The 20,213-nt window shown below is 46.4% G+C and overlaps 1 protein-coding gene across 1 annotated transcript; it reads left to right on the top strand.

The window, feature by feature from the left end:
- The first annotated feature begins 628 nt into the window (after nt 1-628).
- On the top strand, nt 629-19,703 carry APPBP2 (amyloid beta precursor protein binding protein 2). The gene is made up of 13 exons (XM_039720654.1): nt 629-785; nt 9,386-9,474; nt 10,116-10,267; nt 10,793-10,916; nt 14,842-15,010; nt 15,673-15,762; nt 16,212-16,279; nt 16,359-16,464; nt 16,742-16,866; nt 17,004-17,089; nt 17,416-17,606; nt 17,975-18,140; nt 18,344-19,703. The coding sequence occupies exons 1-13, from the start codon at nt 645-647 to the stop codon at nt 18,595-18,597; spliced, it is 1,761 nt and encodes a 586-aa protein (XP_039576588.1). The 5' UTR covers nt 629-644; the 3' UTR covers nt 18,598-19,703.
- The last annotated feature ends 510 nt before the right edge of the window (nt 19,704-20,213 follow it).

The following is a 20,213-nucleotide window of genomic DNA, read 5'->3' on the forward strand; positions in this document are numbered from 1 at the left end:
CGAGATGGAGGGCAGGGGGACGAGCCCCGTGAGGCAGAGCGGGCAGGGCTGTGGGGCCGCGGGGTGTGAGGGGGAGCTGAGAGCCCCGGGCGAGATGGAGGGCGGGTGGGCAGGGGAATGAGAGCCGTGAGGCAGGGCGGACAGGGCTGTGGGAGCCCCTTGGCGTGAGGGGGAGCTGAGAGCCCCGGGCGAGATGGAGGGCAGGGGGACGAGCCCCGTAAGGCAGAGCGGGCAGGGCTGTGGGACCGCGGGGTGTGAGGCGGGAGCCGCGGGGTGTGAGGGGGAACTGAGAGCCCCGGGCGAGATGGAGGGCGGGCGGGCAGGGGGACGAGAGCCGTGAGGCAGAGCGGGCAGGGCTGCAGGAGCTCCTTGGTGTGAGGCGGGCAGGGCTGCGGGAGCCCCTCGGCGTGAGGCGGGAACCGCGGGGCATGAGGCGGGCAGGGCTGCAGGAGCCCCGTGAGGCAGAGCGGGCAGGGCTGCGGGCGCTCCTTGGTGTGTGGCGGACCGGGCTGCAGGAGCTCCTTGGCGTGAGGCGGACAGAGCTGCAGGAGCCCCGCGAGGCGGAGCGGGCAGTGAGGCGGGAGCTCCGCGGCGTGAGGCGGGCAGGGCTGCGGGAGCCCCTCAGGCGGCTCCGCACAGCCAAGATGGCGGCGGTGGAGCTGGAGTGGGTGCCCGAGACGCTCTACAACACGGCCATCTCGGCCGTCGTGGACAGCTACGGGCGGGCGCGGCGCCGCGACATCCGCTCGCTGCCCGAGAACATCCAGTTCGACGTGTACTATAAGGTACGGCGGCGGCCGAGCGGGGCCGGGCCCGGCCGGGCCTGCGGGACGTGGAAGGAGAGGCGGCCCGGGGGGCGGCCCGGGCCTGGCGTGGCCGGGCCAGCGGGGCTGAGGGGTCTCACCGGTGTCGGGCACGGCCCGAAGGAACGGGCCGGGGGCTCAGGGCCTGCGGGGCTGGAGCAGCGGCGGCTCCCGGCTCCGGCCGTGCTGGGGCCTTGTGGCTGCCCCCGGGAGCCGCCCCGAGGCCGCGGTGAGGGGCTGGGGGACGCGGGGACGGGGCCCGGCCTCGGGGGTCGTGAGGGGAAGGTGCCTCTCGCCATGGGGGAGCGGTGCGGGCAGGATGAAGCCAAGCTGGCTGTGCTGGAAGATGTTTTTTCCTTTTCCCCTTTTTTTTTTTTTTGTAATAATGAATTGGACACGGTGATGTCAGTGGTTGAGGGAGCAGTTTGCCGTGGTGTAGTGTAAATGAGCTGGCGGGAGCCAGATGGAAAGAAGTGACGGTTGTTTAATGCTGTAGTTTTATTAGCATTAAATTATTCCTCGGTGAAAGGGCTGCTTCTCGTTCAGCTGCCCCTGGAATATACGGATTTGGTGTAAAAGGTGCACTGAGATGGTCCATTAATTTCTTATTGTCCACTAAACAGGCATTTCATTCATGTGCAGGAGCAGCTGGAAATGAGCATTCATCTGGGGAGAAACAATGTCTATAAAACCCCCCAAAAAACCTACGATGAGGAATAACCCTCCTTTCCTCTGCCTGCAAATTTCTGAAAATTTAGGAGTTTTTAAATGAAGTAAATCTTTAGTCTCATCTTTATGAACCAGGTGTAATGACCCATCATATACACGGAGAGTAGCAGGATTTACTGGAGACAGGGAGATTGCTTTTCCAGCATTGAAACAGGCATGTACATTTTCTGTGTCCTGGTTATTTCATGTCTGCCTTAGGTGCTAGGAAGGATGGAAACCCATTTTTATGGCATATGAGCATGCTCACAGATAATGATGTGATTGACATATCAGCTAAAAGCTAGAGATATGAAAATCACCATGTGGAAGAATATTTTGGGGGTGACTTTCAGTTGTTAATAAATGTGATCATTGCCAAATAAACTTCCTTAGCATTGCCTGTTCTTATGCTCATTCAGGTGAGAGGATGGTGCTCTGTGGTTTTTAAAAGCATGAAACAAAACCTCCTTCTGATGATAGAAATGTGAAGGATGTGTTATTCCCAGCTGTTTAAAAACTTATCTCTAGGTGAGCTTAATAGATCACTGATTTTTAATGCTTTTATTAGCACTCTTGAGTGGCTGCTTTGAAGCAGGTTCACGTGGAGTGGTTCCATGCTGAAGAAGATCCAGCACATCTGATTTCTGGGGAGACTCCAGCATGTTTCTTCTGCTGGGGTACCTGGGTTTGTCATCTTGCTGGGCAGGTGATGATAAAGGTGATAAGTGCCTGTCCCCAAAATGATGCTTGTGCTGTAGGGGCAGCACAGCTGCTGTTAATGACAGCAATTGCATGGAATCACAGACTGGTTTGGGATGGAGGGCACCTTCCTGCCCATCTCATTCCATCCCAGCATGGCAGGGACACCTTCACTGTCCCAGGTGCTCCAAGCCCTGGCCAGCCTGGCTCTGGACACTTGGACACTTCAGGGATCCAGGGCAGCCATAGCTGCTCTGGGAAACCTGTGCCAGGTCCTGCAGACATGCTTTCCTAATCTCTAATCCTGTTCTCTGTCAGTTTGAAGCTTTTCCTGTAATTTCTGTGGAGTTTTTGAGCTGTGTACGGTGCACTGCTACTCCTCTTACCAAGCCACATCTGTGAGATGTCCTCGTGCAGAATAAACCAAACTGGGCCATGCCTGCAGTGTGTGTTCTGTAAGAGTGGGCTGGGCTTCCATGTCCTCAGTGTCACCTTTTCTGTGGGGGACACCCGACTTGGATGGGACCTGCAGTGACCTGCTCTAGAGAAAGGATCCCTGCCCTTGGCAGGATGGAGCCATTGCAGTGTCCCTTCCCTCCCAAACCCTCCTGGGATTCTCTGTGCACCCGTGGAACACTTGGTAACTGGCTCTTGGGTCTCTCTTTGGACACAACAGCATCAAAAGTGTCATTTGGGGTAACTGGATGAGGTCAGGCTGGGGACAGCATCCCTCTCACAGTGTGTGTGGGGCTTGTTCTGCTGTTTTGGCTCTGGGTAGCTATTTGGAATATCAGGTGGATATTAAATCCCAGTTCATGGTGGTGAGCCATATTCCATATGTCCTGACCACTGAGTTCTTTAAAGCAGAATTTCCAAATCTATTACCACTCTTTGGAGTAAGACAGACTAGAAGACTTCTAAATCTTTGACTACATGGTGTTTGCTGCTGCTGTGTTGGAAGGTGTCAATTGTTTGTTAGTGTACTCTATTACTTTCATTCTGTGATGAGTAAAAGGGATAAAAAATGTTTCCAATCTTTCATATAACTTGTAATAGTTTTTTATCTAGGTATTAGTCATGGTTTGTGGTGCTTGAGAAACTGCCACTGAGTTTTGCAAAAAAAAAAAAAAAGGTGGTACCAGTCAGATTTTGTTTTGATCTGTGGATGTTAATTGTCTGTAGCTATACAAAAATGTTTTCATCATAGTCATTGGTATTGGTGCTTAACATTTGCCAGGCTTGCCCAGGTTTGCCAACATGTCTGGGTTGATTCAGAAGCTGGGGGTGAGATACCCCAGCAGAGACAGTCAGTGTGCTGCTATTAAAAGGGAAAAACACCAGCAGTGTCTTGGTGTTCCCCAGGACCCTCTAGTCCAGGGTTTGGCTCTATTGTCATAACTTACTGCCTTTATTTCCCACTCCTTAACAAATCCAATTTGTTTTACCTCTACATCTTCTAGGATTGATAACTTCTGGGACATGCTTATAAACATGAGTGGGGAATGGGTCTGGGATGTTCTTGTGGCTTTGGTAAGGAGTGGGTTCTGCTGCAAGGTGACAGGAGCAGGCAGGTTCCTCATCCTGAGCATCCTTATCTCTCTGGAGCATTCTCAAACACTGACTAAAGCTCAAAACAAGGCACTATCAAATGATGATGATGGTGGTAAAACAGCAAACCTGCTCTGCTTCAGCAGGGTATCACTGATTATCTCTTTTTTCAAGCACTGGTTGGCTTTTCCTTGCACCCATTAGGGAATTAAGAGGCAGAGTAGGATGCTTGTGAGGATATCCTGGAAATTTCTGAGCCTACATGAGCCACAAAATATTTAAAAGTCTTTTTAATGACAGCTGTATTTTGAGGAATTTTATAACTAGTATTGTTACAAGTAACACCTGCCTCTGGAGGGGGGGGAAAAATAAAAATGTGCACACATATCCTACTTTGTTTCCTTTGGTTGTTTGCCAGATTTGTGTGTATCCTGGTCGGGCTTTTTCCTGGTTAAACTAGTTCGATTCTCTTGCCTAATTTTTTTGGGGGGTGAGGATAAGAGAAAGGGTGTGTAGGTTTTAGAAGCCAAAGAAAGAAATATGCTGGATCTCATATAACTCAGACTCAGCATATGAACAAAATGCCAAAATTGTGTATTAAAAAGTAGTGACAAATAAACTGGAATGAACTGCAAATGCAAAAAAAAAAAAAAAAAACCAAAAAAACCAAAAAAAAAAAAATCAACACAAAACCCCCAAACAGCTCCGCTGGAATAAACTGCAAATGCAAAAAAAAAAACAAACCCAACAAACCCAAAACAAAAGAACTCAACCAACCAAAAAAGAAACACAGCAAAATCTCTGAAAAAAATCAGCTTATTATATTCTGTAGTTTGTTGGGGTGAGGATAATGTTTTGAGGGTGTTCCTATGAAGAATCAAGGCTGTTGGCAGAAGTTATGTTTTGAGCTCCCTAGTCAGTGTCTTGTGCAGATTTCCCTTCTTCCCCTTGTGCCTCTGCTTTATACTCTTACTTTGCATAATCATCTCATGCCTTTGGTTCTCGAGGTGCTTTGCTGCTTTGGTGTTCTCTGTCCCAGTATTTGTGGCAGTTGCACAGTGCCAGCCTCATCTTGGACTTGGGTTGGTTGACAAGGAGTTTCATCCCATGCTCATTCTCCTTTTGGAATGGCCTTTCTGGGTTGTGTGTTTCTCTTTTCTTCCAATTGATTTTTCTTGAAAATAATTTGTTCTTGGAACATTTTCTGGTGAGATCATTAACCGCAGGAGTGGTTGGAGATGACATTAATTTGGTTTCTGTCACGTTTAGGTATTCTTTGAACCAAAGAAATGAACAAGCAGGAATTTGCTGAGTGTTGACAACAAGCAGCAGAACGTCAGTTCCCTGCATTGCAGCAGAGTTGAGTTACTGATGGAGAATCATTACAACACCACTTCTGTCCATTAGAATACAGCAAGCTTGTCCCAAGGCTTTGGTCTCCAGGGGGTTTGATGAGAGGGAGCAGGATGAGCTCCCCCTGAAATGGAGTGTGGCTGTGCTGCTGCTTCAGTTCTGAGCTTCCCTGCCTGGGAAGCACAGCCAAGGTCACAACACAGAGTGAGGCAGGCAGAGCATCCCAGAGCTTTCTGAGGGGTCTGCTCTGACCCCCAGGGTGAGCTCACAGAGGCTGAACTCCCTGCCTCTGCTGTGCTTTTGGGGTTAGGAATTAATGTGTGTGTGGGAAGCAGCGATGGTTTCACACGTGTACAACCTCTCTGTCACCTGGCAGGAGCAGAGTGTGCAGCACTGGATGCTGCTGGCCTTCAGTCAGATCCTTCTAGCACCTCTTCAATTAAAGCCTCACAGTGAAGGAGAATCATTACCTCATGAGTTTTTGCCAGTTATTATTATTAACACATGCCTTATTTCTGCAGTCTAAATTTAGCTGTGAACTGAACTGTCTTTCCTTGCTATGTCTTTACTGGTTTGAAAGTTCTTGCCTTCTAACGTGTACTACTCAGACTGCCTTTTTTTTATCCTCTAAACATTACCTGGGTTATGTTTCCTCATCCTGATATCTTTCAACTTCCCTACCTTTTCAGTATCCTTATTGAGTCTGAGACACCAGAACTCATCATAATTGAGATAATGAGGTCACATCATGAACAGAGGTGTTGAGCTCCTGCTGAACAATAATTCCTATTTCCACTTCATTTCCTCTGGGCTGATTGAGCTCCAAGCAGGCTGGGTTTTCCCACTTCCTGAGGAGAATCACTTGTGTGTGAGGCTCAGACTTTGTCTCCCTTGTGGAACACAAACTCTGCTGCTCTGGCCCAGAGAGCAGAGCAGGTGGGCAAGCACTGAGCTCTAGAAACTGTCTCTGAATTCATGCTAGTTCAGTAACACTGGTTTTGTCTTGGTTATTTATTTGATTGAGGTTTGTACAGATCAGCCTGGTAGCTGGAATTGTGCTTTCCAAGGAGAGCTGGAATTTTCTTTTTTTTTAATGCCTTGAACCATATCCAGTAGAAGCTTGTCCAGAGGGTTTGTAGATGGTTTTGAAATTGTCTTAAAAGCATGGAATGTACCTAAATTTTGAACTGATTATTTTTGGTAATGAGTCATTTGTCAACAGATTGACAAATGTGAACTGTTGACTCAGGAAAACTTTTTCCTTCCTTGTTGAGTGGGGAGGGAAGATGGTGGTTTCAGGCCAACTTTTTTCCCCAATTCTGCTGTCTGTTGAGTACACTGTCCTTCCCCAGTCTGGCCTGGTACTCCATATGACATTATTAGGCATTACAAAACATCCTGGGGAGCTTCTTGGATTTCCTCTGTAATTCTTGTTGAAATATCCATGTTTTTCAGTCCTCTTCCAAACTGGAGCAACAGGAGCATATTTTTCAAGTTGCGTCTTCTTCGGTTCCTTTTCTAGAGGATCCTTGTACAGCTGGCTGGAATTAACCCCCATCTGCTTTAAAAGATGATTTTTAAAAATATTTTTATTATGTTTAGAGAGAGTTTGTTTGGTTGTTTGTTTTTTTAGCTTAATCTACCCAGAGAGAGAAAGACAAGAACTTTAATGGATGATGTAATAATAAAGTTACAAGTTAATGTCATTAATATGTTCAGCTGGGGACACCACAGTGTGCAGCTTTTGTAACACACCCACCTGGACAAGCAGTTCAACATTCAGCCTTGGCTCCTAAGGAGGGCTGTGCTGAGTTTCTCAGCACAACAGCTGCATTGGGCATGGCTGTAATAATCCACCTGTATATTAAATTTATACCTGTCCTCAGTGCCAGAACTCGGTGTGAGCTGATGGAGTTGGGAGTCACCTTGCAGGCTTTGAGTCATTTTTCTGTAGTTAAAGAAAAATAAATCCTGGTAGGTTCCAAATAGGTTAAGCTGCTGTCTAAAAGACATTTCTCTCTTCAGAACAGAATAGTTCTTCAGAAGTCCAAAGCTCTGTGTTCATGTCAGGGCATGTTTTTCTTGAATCACTGTTTTGTTTTGTTTTCTTGTTATGTAGCAAGGCTGTGGTCAGGAATTCTGTCTCTGGAGCTTTAACAAGAGAATCATTTCTTCAGTCCTCCCAACAGCTTCTCAATGAGTGTTACTGGATCTCCTGGAATTACTTCACAGTTTGACGTATACTCACTATTTCCCTGTCAAAATTTGTTTGAAAATATTGCTGTAACAGCCACAACAGTTCCAAGAGGCTTCCAGCTGAGTTAATTCCTCAAAATGTTTGCCAGTATGTCCGGGGAAGGGGTTACAGGGTAATAAAAGTCCCAAAGATGTTGTATTTCAAGTTAGAGCAGTGAAACATTGCAGCTTGGACTTTGGGGCCTGAGCCAAATGTGACATGTGCCCGAAATTATTGATGTTCCAAAACTGAGGGTCCTGTGGGACCTTCCCCTCCCTCCCACCCCACCACGCCATTCACTCCTTGGCAGCCTCACAATCTCTTGTAAGAGGGATTCTCTCCTTACAAGAAGTGTTTATGTAACCTCCTAAATAGATAAATTTTTCAAGTCTTACTGTGGTTAATTTTTGATAAAGCAGGAATCTCTGGGATTTTGGGTTGGTACTGCAAGGTGATAGGAGGAGTGATGATGCTGTACTCAGCACTGTGAAACCTGATAGTGGTTTTGGTTTGGGGATGTCTGAGCTTCCTCCAGAAAGGATCTCATCAATTATTGATGGCATGCCCACCTTCACTCTGGGCAATTTAAACAGCTGCTTTTTGGGGTTTTTTACTGCAGAAAGTACATTTTAGGTTTTATAGAGCATTCAGTGTGAGACAGCTGTGCTGAAGGAATGAGAACATTTAACCATGACTGTAGCTTTTAAATACAGCAGACTGGCTGTTCCTTCAGTGCCAGAAGAATCCAGCTCCAGCAGGAGCTCTGATCCCTTTGAAGTGCAGGGACACGCTGCTTTATCTGAGCACTAACTTTGCATGCAAACTTGCTCTGGTTTTTAAAATACTTCCTTTTTTGTTTTTTTATGTTCCCTCAGCAAAATAGATAACAAAGAGGAAAACATTCATTTCTGGCAATTGACATTATTGGGTCAAAGTATTTTTGAAGGGTTTTTTTGTAGGTTGTGTTGTTAAAATAACACATTTGCTGTGCTCTAGAGCCAGTGTTGTGTGCTTTTATGAGAAGAGTTGACTAGAACTAAATTTCTGGCTGGAGATGTTCTCACATGCTGTGTTTAGAATATTAATTCATCAGCTCCCAGTGTTTGTGGAGAAAAAGGTGAACCAGGCACCAGATGCTTATCACTGGAAGCATTTGAAGGCATTATTAGAACTGGGAGGAATATTAATGTTTCATTTAAGCACTGGTGGTGCCTGTGGCAGGTGTGGAGTGCTGCTTCCTTAGGTCATGTGTCCTCCTGTGCTCATCTCTGGGTCAGGGCCTTTAAGATAATGGGAATTAATAGTTCACAATGAATTTCTGTGACATTTATTTGCACAGTCCCTTTGTACCTGTGTAAATCCATGGCATTTATGGCCTGATGTGGCAGAGCCTGACCATGCACTGCATGGACAACTGTCTGTGGTTTGTTGTGAGCAGCTCAGCTGATAAATTTGCTTATCTGCAGGCACAAATCACTGTGGGCATGAATCAAGCCAGTGCCTTTAATAATAAATGCATGAGCAGGCTCCAGTTTTCCCATTTACTGGTGGGGGAGTCACCTCTGGAAGCTCAGTGGGGAGGGGCTGGTGCCTGTCTGTGGTGCTGGCATTGGTGAGTGACCCCTTGCAGAACTGGTGGGTTTGGGTTTATTTTTATCTGATATATTTGCATTGCTGCATCCTAGTTTGTGTGTCATTTAAACATGTTCTGAAAGCATTTGGTATCAAAATTAACTGTATTTGTCTTGGATTTGTAGCTCACATGTGGCAGTGATTTGGTGTTGCAGGAGGGCACAAACACCTGGAAATACATCCACAGATTAAAAAAAACCTTGAAACCATCCATGGACCTCTCATAGCTCAGTTTTTAACACTGAAATTGTGCACCTGAGGTGAAATCTTCTGATACAGGAACTTATTTCAGCCTGCTGAATTTCAATGCTTTAAAGTCTAGATTTCATCTTAAGTTACCTCTGCTAATAAGCTAAATTTCCCAGAAAAACTCAGTTTTACATAAATTTCCCTGGTTTTCTTTCAGCTTTACCAACAGGGCCGTTTGTGCCAGCTGGGTAGTGAATTTTGTGAACTAGAAGTTTTTGCAAAGGTGCTACGAGCTTTAGATAAAAGGTGAGTATCTTAACAGATCAGTAATTCTCATTTCAGCTCTCAATCTCTCCATCTAGGAAGAGATGCTAAAAAAGGCACAAACAAGAAAAAGCCAACGATGCAAACCCCCCATTGCTGAACACCAGAGTCCCTGGGAGCAGCAGTCCCAGCACCCATGTCCTGCTGATTTAGCAAATCCTGGGAAAGCTGCTGGGATTGCCCCAGTTTGAAGCGCTTTCCTGTCATTAAATATTCCAGTTTGTGGAGTTGCAGAACTTGACTGTTTTGGATCAGGCTCTCTGTTAGCGGGATGAGCTCCAGGCTCAGACCCTGGTCCCACCCCTGCTGTGTGTGGTGCTAACGGAGCCATCGCTGCTCGTTTGTCCGGAGTGCTGGGGGAGGGACGGGGCTTGGAGCCTCCCCGGTGGCTCTGAGCTGGAAACGCCCTCTCCCAGCTGTGATCCCGTGAGGACAGCGTGAGTTTGGCTCCCAGAGTGTCCCTTGGTGTGGCTCACCCAGGCCTGGATCCATCAGCCACAGCCCCACAGGAGGGCTTGCACTGATCTGCCTTGGGCTTGATTTCTGTCCTTGGAGTTCATGAGAGCCAACTGACTGCTTTCAGACCTTCGTGTGTAACCACTCTCTGCCTCTCTTCATTGCAGACATCTGCTCCATCACTGCTTCCAGGCTCTGATGGACCATGGAGTCAAGGTGGCTTCTGTCCTGGCCTATTCCTTCAGCAGAAGGTGCTCCTACATTGCAGAGTCAGATGCTGCTGTGAAAGAAAAAGCAATCCAGATTGGATTTGTTTTAGGTAACTGCTGCTCATGGGCTCTTTGCTTTCTCTCTTGCAAGCTTCAGTTAATGTAACATTCATTTTTTTTTCCTGTTAAAGATAGGCCTTTTAAAGAACTGTGTGTTTTGGAATGGAATTTTTAGAAAGCTACTTGGTGTCTTAAAAGAAATATATTGGATTTTAATATTTAAGAATGTATAGATTTTTTAGTTCAGACTGTTTAGGGTTAAAATTGGTTTGCAAATGTGATGAGGAATTTGCATTATTTTAGTGTAGGTAAGTTCTGGGGTTTTTTTACAGCAATCTATAGGAAAACTGTAGTAACAAAAAAGCATCCTAAACCAAAGTATTATTTCCTTCAGCTGTAGGAGAATTCTCTTACATTTCATCCTTTCCAGGTCAGGAGGGTTTGACCTTGACAGAATTTCTGTCTGTAGAAGCAGGTCCATGAAATGAGTGATCATCTTGCCAGACCTGAGCAAACCCTTTTCCTCCTGAAAACGTTTTGCTCTTCAAGTTGCTGTTTGTTGCTGATTTTTGCAGGGGGGTTCCTGTCAGACGCAGGCTGGTACAGTGATGCTGAGAAGGTTTTCCTTTCCTGCCTTCAGCTGTGCACCCTCCACGACGAAATCCTTCACTGGTTCCGTGCTGTGGAGTGTTGTGTGAGGTGAGCTCACCTTGAATTCCCAGGAAACCTTGGAGCCATCCAGCTCCAGGTGCTCCTTTAGTGTTCTGCTGCACCAAAACACTTCCCTGGCTGGAGCTCAAGAGCAGGAGGTGCTTGTTTTACACTAATCCCTGGATTTTCAGCTTCTAAGTTGGCAGCACAGTACAATGGATTAAAAAACCCAATGTTTTGCTGTCCTGTGTAATCTCATGGGTGACACTGCTGGATAATGAAAGTGGTCCAGCAGTTCTTGTTTCCCTAGGATTTTTGCACGTGAAGGAATGTTCTGTGTTGGACTTTGCTGAAGTTCTATTTACCACAAAGAGCATTTGCCAAATCCAAATGCAAACAGCACAGATACAATTGAGCAGAAATAAAGGCCAAAGTTACCTTTCCTGATTGCAGATCCAGCAGATCTCTTGCTCCATGCTGACAGCTTAGCTTGGGCCTGGGTAAAGATCTGGGTGTCTGGTTCCTGTGGGCACCTTTAGCCACAGATGAAAACATTTGGAAAAGTTTTTTTTTGCTGTTAGAATTTTGAAGCTGTCTTGTTCCTCAGGGCCTGCAGAGGTTCACATTTCACTGACAGAGGCTCTTCCCCTGAGTGTTGAGGTGTGATGAACTGCAGGCAGGAGCTGGCTGGGTTTTGTTGCTCTCACCACATCCAGGCTGTTTCTGCACACTCCAGATGTGCCCATGGGCACCTGGAGGCTGCTGGGCAGAGTTAAAGTAGGACTTTTTTTTTTTTCAAGCTGCTGTAACAAAGAACAAAGCATGTGCTGTATTTGTCTGAATGTAGAGCAAAACTTGTTTGGAAAGCTGCTCCAAAAAAAGCCCTGCATCTTGTTGATGGTTGGGCAAACACGAAGAGTAAAGAGGCTTTGCCAAGAGCTGCTGATGTCCTGTGCCAGCCCCAGGGCCATGGCAACACTGCTCTGCCTGGATCTGCTGGCTGGCATTCCAGAAGTGATGCCAGGAGCCTGGGCACACGTATCCAGCTTCCTAGAACTGGGGAGTGGTGGATATAGAGCCACGGTTACTGCTTGGTCCTTTGCCTTCTAATTAATCTAAAAAAAGTTTTCTCGTTGCATCAGGCTCTTTGGCAAGCTGGAGAAGTTGCTTAAAAATAACTGTCACCTTCTCCAAATAGAAATGAAAAGGAGGGAAAAAAGGGAGCTGTCTCTGCTGGACTGTGGTGTGGAGAGGAGATTTTCATTCTGTGCTGGAAGAAAGCCCTTGTGCTAGAATGAGCCCTTCTGAGCTGGGGTGTTTCTCTGTTTAGTAGAGACTCTTTGGTTTGGAGTTTTATCAACCTGAAAGAACTCAGACACTTTGGGAAGGGCTGAGTCTGTAAAATCTAAACACCTTTGTGTGGCAGAGAGCAGTCATTAGACTCAGTTACTGCCTTTCAGCTTGAGAGTAAAGGGTGTTGTTACCCCCTGATCCCACTGCAGGAGCTCACACTGAGCTTGCACTGCAGCTGGGGGCAGTTTTAAGGAAACAAAATTCAAGTCCAGCTTTTGAAAGTATGACACTTTATTTGGCAAGTCAAACCTCTGGGAAGTTGAATTAATACATTGCAGAATTAATAGAACACAGTTGGAAAATGTGTGAAGTTTTGTGTTATTTAAGCACAACTTGGTGTTTCCTTGTCCTGGCAGTAGTAAATTCTGTGGAGAAGCTGGGGAGGTGTGAGGTTTCTCTGTACCCTGCTTTTCTGGGGGTGTGGTGCTCCTTTTGGTTTGCCTTCTCTCATCACTCTGTGTTAAACAAAGAGGTACAAGTGCATAACACAAATGTGTGGTTCTCCCACTTTGTTGTTGCACATTTGGCTGATTCTTGGCTTGTTTTCTTCTGGTGGTTTTAGACTTCCTAAGCTGCTGTGTTGGCTCTGAGAGACTGAGTTTGTTGGGGGAGGTTAGTCCCCAAAAGCTGTTATTGCAGACATCAAAGGAGGTTCAGAGCCATTAGCATAAACGTCCTGAGGCCCTTTCTCTTCCTCTTGGCTTTATCTCCTAAGATTCCTTTGGATTAATAAAGGATTTTTTGTTACTCTGAACTGGATCACATAAACTCTGCTTATCCTAGAGGATTGGCTTAGGTTTAGCCTGGGTTTTGGGGAGATTTCTTTGTTTCTAGACACTATCACTGAAGCATCCAGACACTGGATATGATCTTTCCCAGGAGCTTATCTAAATTGCAGTGCTATCCCCACTGGCTTATTCCATTACATGGGATTTGGGCTCTGTGGTTTTGATGCTGCAGAGAAGCTCCCAACTGAATGGTGTTGGCAAAATGGTTTTTTCTCTTTAGGAAAACTGTTTCCTTAATTCTTCTCTCATTTCTTTATAATTCCTGTCTCTTGTTGCTGGAATGTTCCTGTGAGCAGGCACACAATGCACTTGTACATCGTGTTTGGTTCTGAGGCTTTATTTGAGGAGAAATGGAGGTGTTGCTTTTTGCTGTCTGTTGTTGAGCCACGGTGCTGTTTCCCACTGGAGAGAGGGAATTTGTGTAGCTTTTGCAGGGTTTTGAAGGGCTTTTCTTTTGATGTTCTCTTTGTGCAGCAAATCCACATCTGTCAGGTGCCAGCCTTCAGGCCCTGCTTAGGAAAATGGAAACTTTATTTCCTTTCTTGTTACTGTTGGGGCTTGGTGATGCATTTGGGTGGGAAACAGAGGGACAGTGTTGGACAGGCACTTCTTAGGATGAGCTGTATCACTGGGGAATGGCTGCATAGCTTAAATCTCTGTTTGGAGCAAGTGGAAACAGGAAACAGGTTTAGAAAAGAAATTGAGCAAAAATGTTGCTGTTCACTCCTTCCCCTTAACAATGGATTGGAAGTTTTATCCCAATGCATGATATCAGGACTAAAATGCAGTTCTGTACATTAAGCCACGTAGTCAGAGTTTGAGCCTCTTTGCAGTGCAGCTTCACTCTGTGCTTCCCTTCCCTCTGTGCAGTTCTGCCTGTGCTGTGTTGCCCTGATTTCCCAAGCCTTGCCTGGTGTGTTCAGTGTCTGTTACTCACTGTCTAATGATGCATTTCCAGCAGGGACAGTGGAGGTTAATTCACCAGAATTCCATGTCTGCTCCCTGGCAGGTGTTTGCCATGGAGCAGGAGCAGCTGCCCTGGCTAGGAATCCAGCTCTGCCCTTGGGGCTTGGAATATCAGCACACACCCACTCCAAATGCACCTCGTTAAAGCAGTGAGCATCAGCCTGCACTAATGCACACGTTCTTTGTTTTTATTTGTAATAAGTGCCACAAGCTGGAACTGTTACTTCTCTGGAGAAGCAGGAGTAGGTTTCACCAGTGCTGGGTGTCACTGGCTGTGTTTGGGTGTTGATGCTTCAGATGGGAAGGCAGCAGGATGGGAGAGGGAAGAGCAGGGGGTGTTTGAGCTGTTGTCATCAATGAAATGGTCTCTCCTGGTGAAGCTGGTTCTCATGTGGAATGAATGTGGCTAAATCTTATGTGAAGACCTCCCCCAAGCCCCAAAGCACAGAAATGCCCACTTGGAGCTACTCAGGATTTGGGGAAAAGTGCAGGGATGCAGGAAAATGAGCTGTGTTGTACTTACTGTGGCTGCTTTGGGAAGGAGGTGGGAGGGATTTCAGACTGTAGGGCAGGGCTTTGGGAATGGAATCTCATCAGTATTGGGAAGAGTGGATTTTATGGAAAATAACACACAAAGGCACCACACCAGAGTGTTCAATACAAAACTGTATCAATAGGCGAAATCCTGTGGCATCTCCAGCAGGAAAATTCCTGCCCTGTGCCCAGCTGTGTGTGGCTGAGCCAGGCAGGGCAGTTGTGCTGGGCTGGCAGAGCTCAGCCCTGTGGGTGTCCCGGGGAGATCCCCGCTGCTGCTGCAGGCAGGGCTGTCTCCAGCTCCTTCAGCAGCTCTCTCTGCATCCCCCAAGGTTGCTGCACGTTCGGAACGGGAACTGCAAGTACCACCTGGGAGAGGAGACGTTCAAGCTGGCCCAGTCCTACATGGACAAGCTGGCCAAGCACGGGCAGCAGGCCAACAAGGCGGCGCTCTACGGGGAGCTGTGCGCGCTGCTCTTCGCCAAGAGCCACTACGACGAGGTGAGCCTGGGGGGCTCTGCTGGCACTGCACCTCCTGCCTGTGCCTCGCTGCTCCTGCTTCTGCTCTCCCTGGCACCCGTGTGGCACTGCCAGAGTGAGAATTCATTTATCCACTCTTGTTTCCATGGATCCTTCTGTGTTAGTCTGTGAGCGCTTCACAGCGCTCGGACCGACATGAACATACGTGTGTTACTTGCCTGTATGTGTTGGTCAGCTGTAAATGAAATACTATAAAAGCTTATTTTAGTAATTGAAAATTAATAGCAGAACACAGTCTTTGTAGCTGGTTTGTTATACTCCATGTGAAATGTAACTACTCTATAAACTGGTTTTCCTTCAATCCCTAAGTTCACTGACAGTGTTGTCCTGCACAATGAGAATGGTGAGGATTGCTTAAAGATTATAAAATACCCTGTTCTGTCTGTAAAAGTCATTGTAATTATAAACCTTAGATTAATATAAAAGACTTCCATATTCACTGTTAACTTTAAAAGTGGTTTTTAAGTCTGTCTTTTAAGACATAACGGGACAATTACGCATAAGCACTCAAACTTCATATTTTAAATTTTGAAATGTAAATGACCAGCTTTTCAGAGGCAGATAATAATGTTCCAGTGTTGTGAAGTTCCAGCTTCCATTGTGTTGGTGTCTGTGTCCCACAGGCCTATAAGTGGTGCATAGAAGCCATGAAGGAGATCACAGTTGGGCTGCCTGTAAAAGTAGTGGTGGATGTGCTACGACAAGCCTCAAAGGTGAACCTGAAATCTCCCCATTGCTCTGGGTACTAAATTGCTGCCAAGAACGGCTGAGGAGAGGTTGTTACCTCCAGATTTCTCCTCAGGGGCCCTAAGGATTGTTGCTTGTGTTTCTCTCAGAATGGGTGGGGGAGTTTGTTTCTATTTGAGTCTTTCTCAAATGGAGTTGGAGTTGCACAGGGGACCCTTGTGACAATGTTAACCTGCAAAATTCCCTGGAAGGGCTCTGATCCCTCTTTGATCTGGACTAGGAGCAGCACAATTCCTTCAGTCAGGCAGGATAAAATAAGTTTATTAATGCTGTGCTCCTTTTCTTAAATAACCAAAAAGTGTTTTAATAACCACAGTGATATTTTGAAATTGAAACCAAGGGTGAGTGTGGCAGTGTCTGGAGGGGCTGAGCTGTGAGTGCTCAGCTCCTCACGTGCTTCCCTTGCCCTGCCCAGGCCTGTGTGGTGAAACGGGAGTTCAAGAAGGCTGAGCAGCTCATAAAGCACGCCGTGTACCTTGCCAGGTAAGGGCCAGTCCAGAAAAAACCCTTCTAAAATTGTGCTCAGCTGGCCTCAGTTTGTAATGGAAGTGTGTTTGTGCAGGGAGCATTTTGGAGCCAAGCACCCCAAATACTCTGACACGCTACTAGACTACGGATTTTACTTGCTCAACGTAGACAATATCTGCCAATCTGTTGCCATCTATCAGGTAGGCAGCAGGACTTGTTTCTCTTTATGTTTTAATCTCTCAGATGTTGGAGTTAATTAATGGAGATTGATTTATTACTGTAATCATGATGTTTAAAAAAACCCAAACACTGCCAGCTATGGGGTTTTGCTTTCTTTGTCTTCCTCTGATTCCTCTCTTGAATATAACTGGTGTCTCAAATGTGTAGAGAATTTCAGAGCCAGTAGATTCACCATAGAGATGAATGTGGGTTTTTTCTGTGTTAGCTGATGAAATTGTGGTTTTGGAACCCTTGCAGACAGCGCTCGATATCCGGCAGTCGGTGTTTGGAGGTAAAAACATCCACGTAGCTACAGCTCATGAAGACTTGGCTTATTCTTCATATGTTCACCAGTACAGCTCTGGGAAGTTTGACAATGCACTGTGAGTACAGCACACAGCAGCACAGTTAGTGCTGTAAATGAAGAAAAATATTCATTGCATTAATATGTCTCATTTTTCATCACTCAACTGCTGGCATACACAAACAGATCCTGAATTTTTTATTTCAACTCTCTCAGATTCCATGCTGAACGTGCTATTGGCATTATCACTCACATCCTCCCAGAAGACCATCTCCTCTTGGCCTCCTCGAAGAGAGTTAAAGGTAGTTCCCTTTATTGTTTGAATAATTGGGATGTGCTCATCCTGGTCCCTCCCAGGCAATGGAGCTTGAGCTGTCTTTTTCAGTGGAGGTGTTTGTAGTCCTTTTATTTTACAAGTGTGTTTACAGCACACTTGTAAAATAATAAATCAAAAACAACTTAGCCAGATGAGTTAGAGTGGGGGGTGAAATTACAGAATATAAAAATGTATTGGGAGCTTGCCACAGCAGTGTGACAGCCACCAGGCCTGGGGGGCTGTGTCCCCAGGTGGGTCCCTGGGTCTGAGCTGGGCGTGGGCACAGTAACAGTTCCTGTCTCCTGCCCCCAGCCCTTATCCTGGAGGAGATTGCCATAGACTGTCACAACAAGGAGACAGAGCAGAGGCTGCTCCAGGAGGCTCATGACCTGCACCTCTCCTCGCTGCAGTTGGCTAAAAAAGCCTTTGGGGAGTTCAATGTGCAAACAGCCAAACACTACGGCAACCTGGGCAGACTGTATCAGTCCATGAGGAAGTTCAAGGTAAGACTTTCCTCCTGACCTAAAATCTGCAAGACAGCTGAAATCTGTCACTACAAATGAGGGGTTTCAGTGTCCACAATTCCCAAGTTCACTTGGTAGTTCTGTGCTTTATCATTCACCCCAAAAGCTTTGTGCAAAAATAATGCATGGAGATGGATGATGCCCTCAGAGGGTGACAGAGAGCTTGGTGCTGCTATCTGCTGATCCACTTCTCTAAAGAATTTGGGGAACTTGGACTGTGTTTGGCTTTGTTACTTTCTGCCTGTTACAAAATGCTACTGATAGTTTAAATAAATTTAACTAACTTTCCCCTCTTTGTGGGGTGGTGAGTGGTGTCTGACTGACCTGTGTGACTCTGGCCCTGACAGGAAGCAGAGGAGATGCACATCAAGGCCATCCAGATCAAGGAGCAGCTCCTAGGGCAGGAGGATTATGAAGTTGCCCTCTCTGTGGGCCACCTCGCCTCCCTCTACAACTATGACATGAACCAGTATGAAAATGCTGAAAAGCTTTACCTGAGATCCATAGCAATTGGTAAGTGACTGCAGGAAACTTTTCACAAAATAACTTGGCTGTTATCTCTCAACAACATTCTGTGGCTAGAACATAAGTGGAGAGTAAATTTTGAACATAAGTGGAGAGTAGGCAAATGCTGTTGGTAAAAATAATCTGCCAGCTCAGATGCGGCCCGTGGAGATCTTCCCTCTCAACTTGGTTTTTCTCTTGGGTTTCTCTAGGAAAGAAGCTTTTTGGTGAAGGATACAGTGGACTTGAATACGATTACAGAGGTCTCATTAAACTGTACAATTCCATTGGCAATTATGAGAAGGTGTTTGAGTACCACAACATTTTGGCCAACTGGAACCGGTTGCGGGACCGGCAGTTCTCGGTCACGGATGCGCTGGAGGACGTCAGCACCAGCCCCCAGTCCACGGAAGAAGTGGTCCAGTCTTTTCTGATGTCTCAGAACCTCGATGGACAGAGCAGCTAAGAACTTGGTCAATTTACCAGTTAAGGTTTTTTCCCCCAGGTTACAGGGGGAAAAGTCATACTGTGAAATCTAAACCATGTAGTTCTCTGGGGGCTGGAATTTGCGTTGAAACACTGGTCCAGTCTACTGAAGAGTGCCCATACGGATGAATGTGTGTTAAATTCCTCTCAGCATGTGTATGGCATGTTTAGTTCGGCTCACATTTTTAACTTGGTATTCCCAAAAAACCCCCTTCTTTCTCTCTTCTTTCAAAAGAAGCTACTTTGCAGAAAGTCTGCAAGAAAACATTAAATAAAACTGTTTGAGTTCAAAAGAGTTGCATTCTTATTACGGATGGAAGGTTTCATCGAGAGCTTTCTGCTGATTCACAGAGAGAACAAAAGCTGTACTCTGAGGAGCTGTAGGAGAAAGGTCTTGCTGCTGTACCATTGTAGCAAAGTTCATGGTAAACAGCCAGCAAAGGGAGGATGTGCCGGCCTTGGCTGCTGCCTTACCAAGACAAGTGGCAAAGACCCACTCTGGAGAGCACCACCCGCTCATTGAGTGCCACCTGTGCTGTTGTGGATGCCCTGAACTGGACCAGACAGATCCCACAGACCAGCAAGCACAGTGTCCTCGGTGCCACCACCAGTGCTCCCCCTGAGCAGGACCAGGACACCTCAGTGGACCAGCCTGCTAGAAACCGCTTTTGGACCAGTGGCTTTAATTTAATATTTCTGCCCCTGCATTCACTTTGACAGTAGAACTCTCTCATTTAGGTGTCTGATCAGTGCAAATGATATCCATGTGATAGATCCAGAGCTAGGAAGTGAATTGATGGTTTGTCTGTACCCAGTGAGCTTCTGCAGAGATTCCTGGCAGTGCCACAGCTCCACTCTGCTGCAGCCACTCCTCCTTTCCTCCCACGGGCTCTTTCTCTGCTCACAGAGGCCATACCATGTTTATACCAGTGAAGAGTTTTGTATTCCAATCCAGTTCCATTTTCTGTTTCTGGACAACACAACTTACTGTACAGGTCGCAGGGGTCAGTGAAAAATGCCAAAAAGCACAACAGGTCCTTTTTTTTTTGTGATGCTTCATTTCTACATTAAACAAGAGTACAACCAGAAACCGATTCCTTACCTTAATTTACGAAGCAGAGCTCAGCTGTACAGACCTCTGAGAATGCCTCTCTCACTAGCTTGTCTTAATTCTTCTGTTCTGGGGGCCGTGTGCTTGTGTGGGTTTGAGTTCAGGTGCTGTTGTGGGTTTATTTCCTGATGTTGGGGAATATTTGCAAGTCTGTGTGACACAAACTAGAAGCGACTCGCTGCTGTTACCTCGGCTGTGCCAGCAGTGCCCAGGGCTGGGAGTCTGTGGCTTCTGTCAGTTTGGGGGTTTCTTTGCCCCTCTTTTCAGGGTTTGTACCTTGGCTGGTTGTTGCTGGGGCTTGGCCAGCTCTTCCTGTGGGACTGGGTGTTCTGCTTGGGGTCTGGTTTTTCATTGGTTGGTGGGGTTTGTGGCAGGGAAAGCTGCTGGGTGATCTTCAGGGAAGAAATAGAGGTTTTGGACATGACTTGGAGCTTAATGGCTCTTCTAAGGAGTGACATTTTACAGGCCAATAGTTCATATTCTGG

Source organism: Passer montanus, unplaced genomic scaffold (genome assembly GCF_014805655.1).
Source record: "Passer montanus isolate IOZ18808 unplaced genomic scaffold, ASM1480565v1 scaffold44, whole genome shotgun sequence".
Classification (NCBI taxonomy): Eukaryota; Metazoa; Chordata; class Aves; order Passeriformes; family Passeridae; genus Passer; species Passer montanus.

Bases quoted from the DNA above. Each gene is read 5' to 3' on its own strand.
- APPBP2 (XM_039720654.1), top strand. From the start codon at position 645: ATGGCGGCGGTGGAGCTGGAGTGGGTGCCCGAGACGCTCTACAACACG. The intron at 16,280-16,358 runs GTAAGGGCCAGT...GTGTTTGTGCAG, and splicing joins CACGCCGTGTACCTTGCCAG to GGAGCATTTTGGAGCCAAGC. The intron at 18,141-18,343 runs GTAAGTGACTGC...GGGTTTCTCTAG, and splicing joins CCTGAGATCCATAGCAATTG to GAAAGAAGCTTTTTGGTGAA.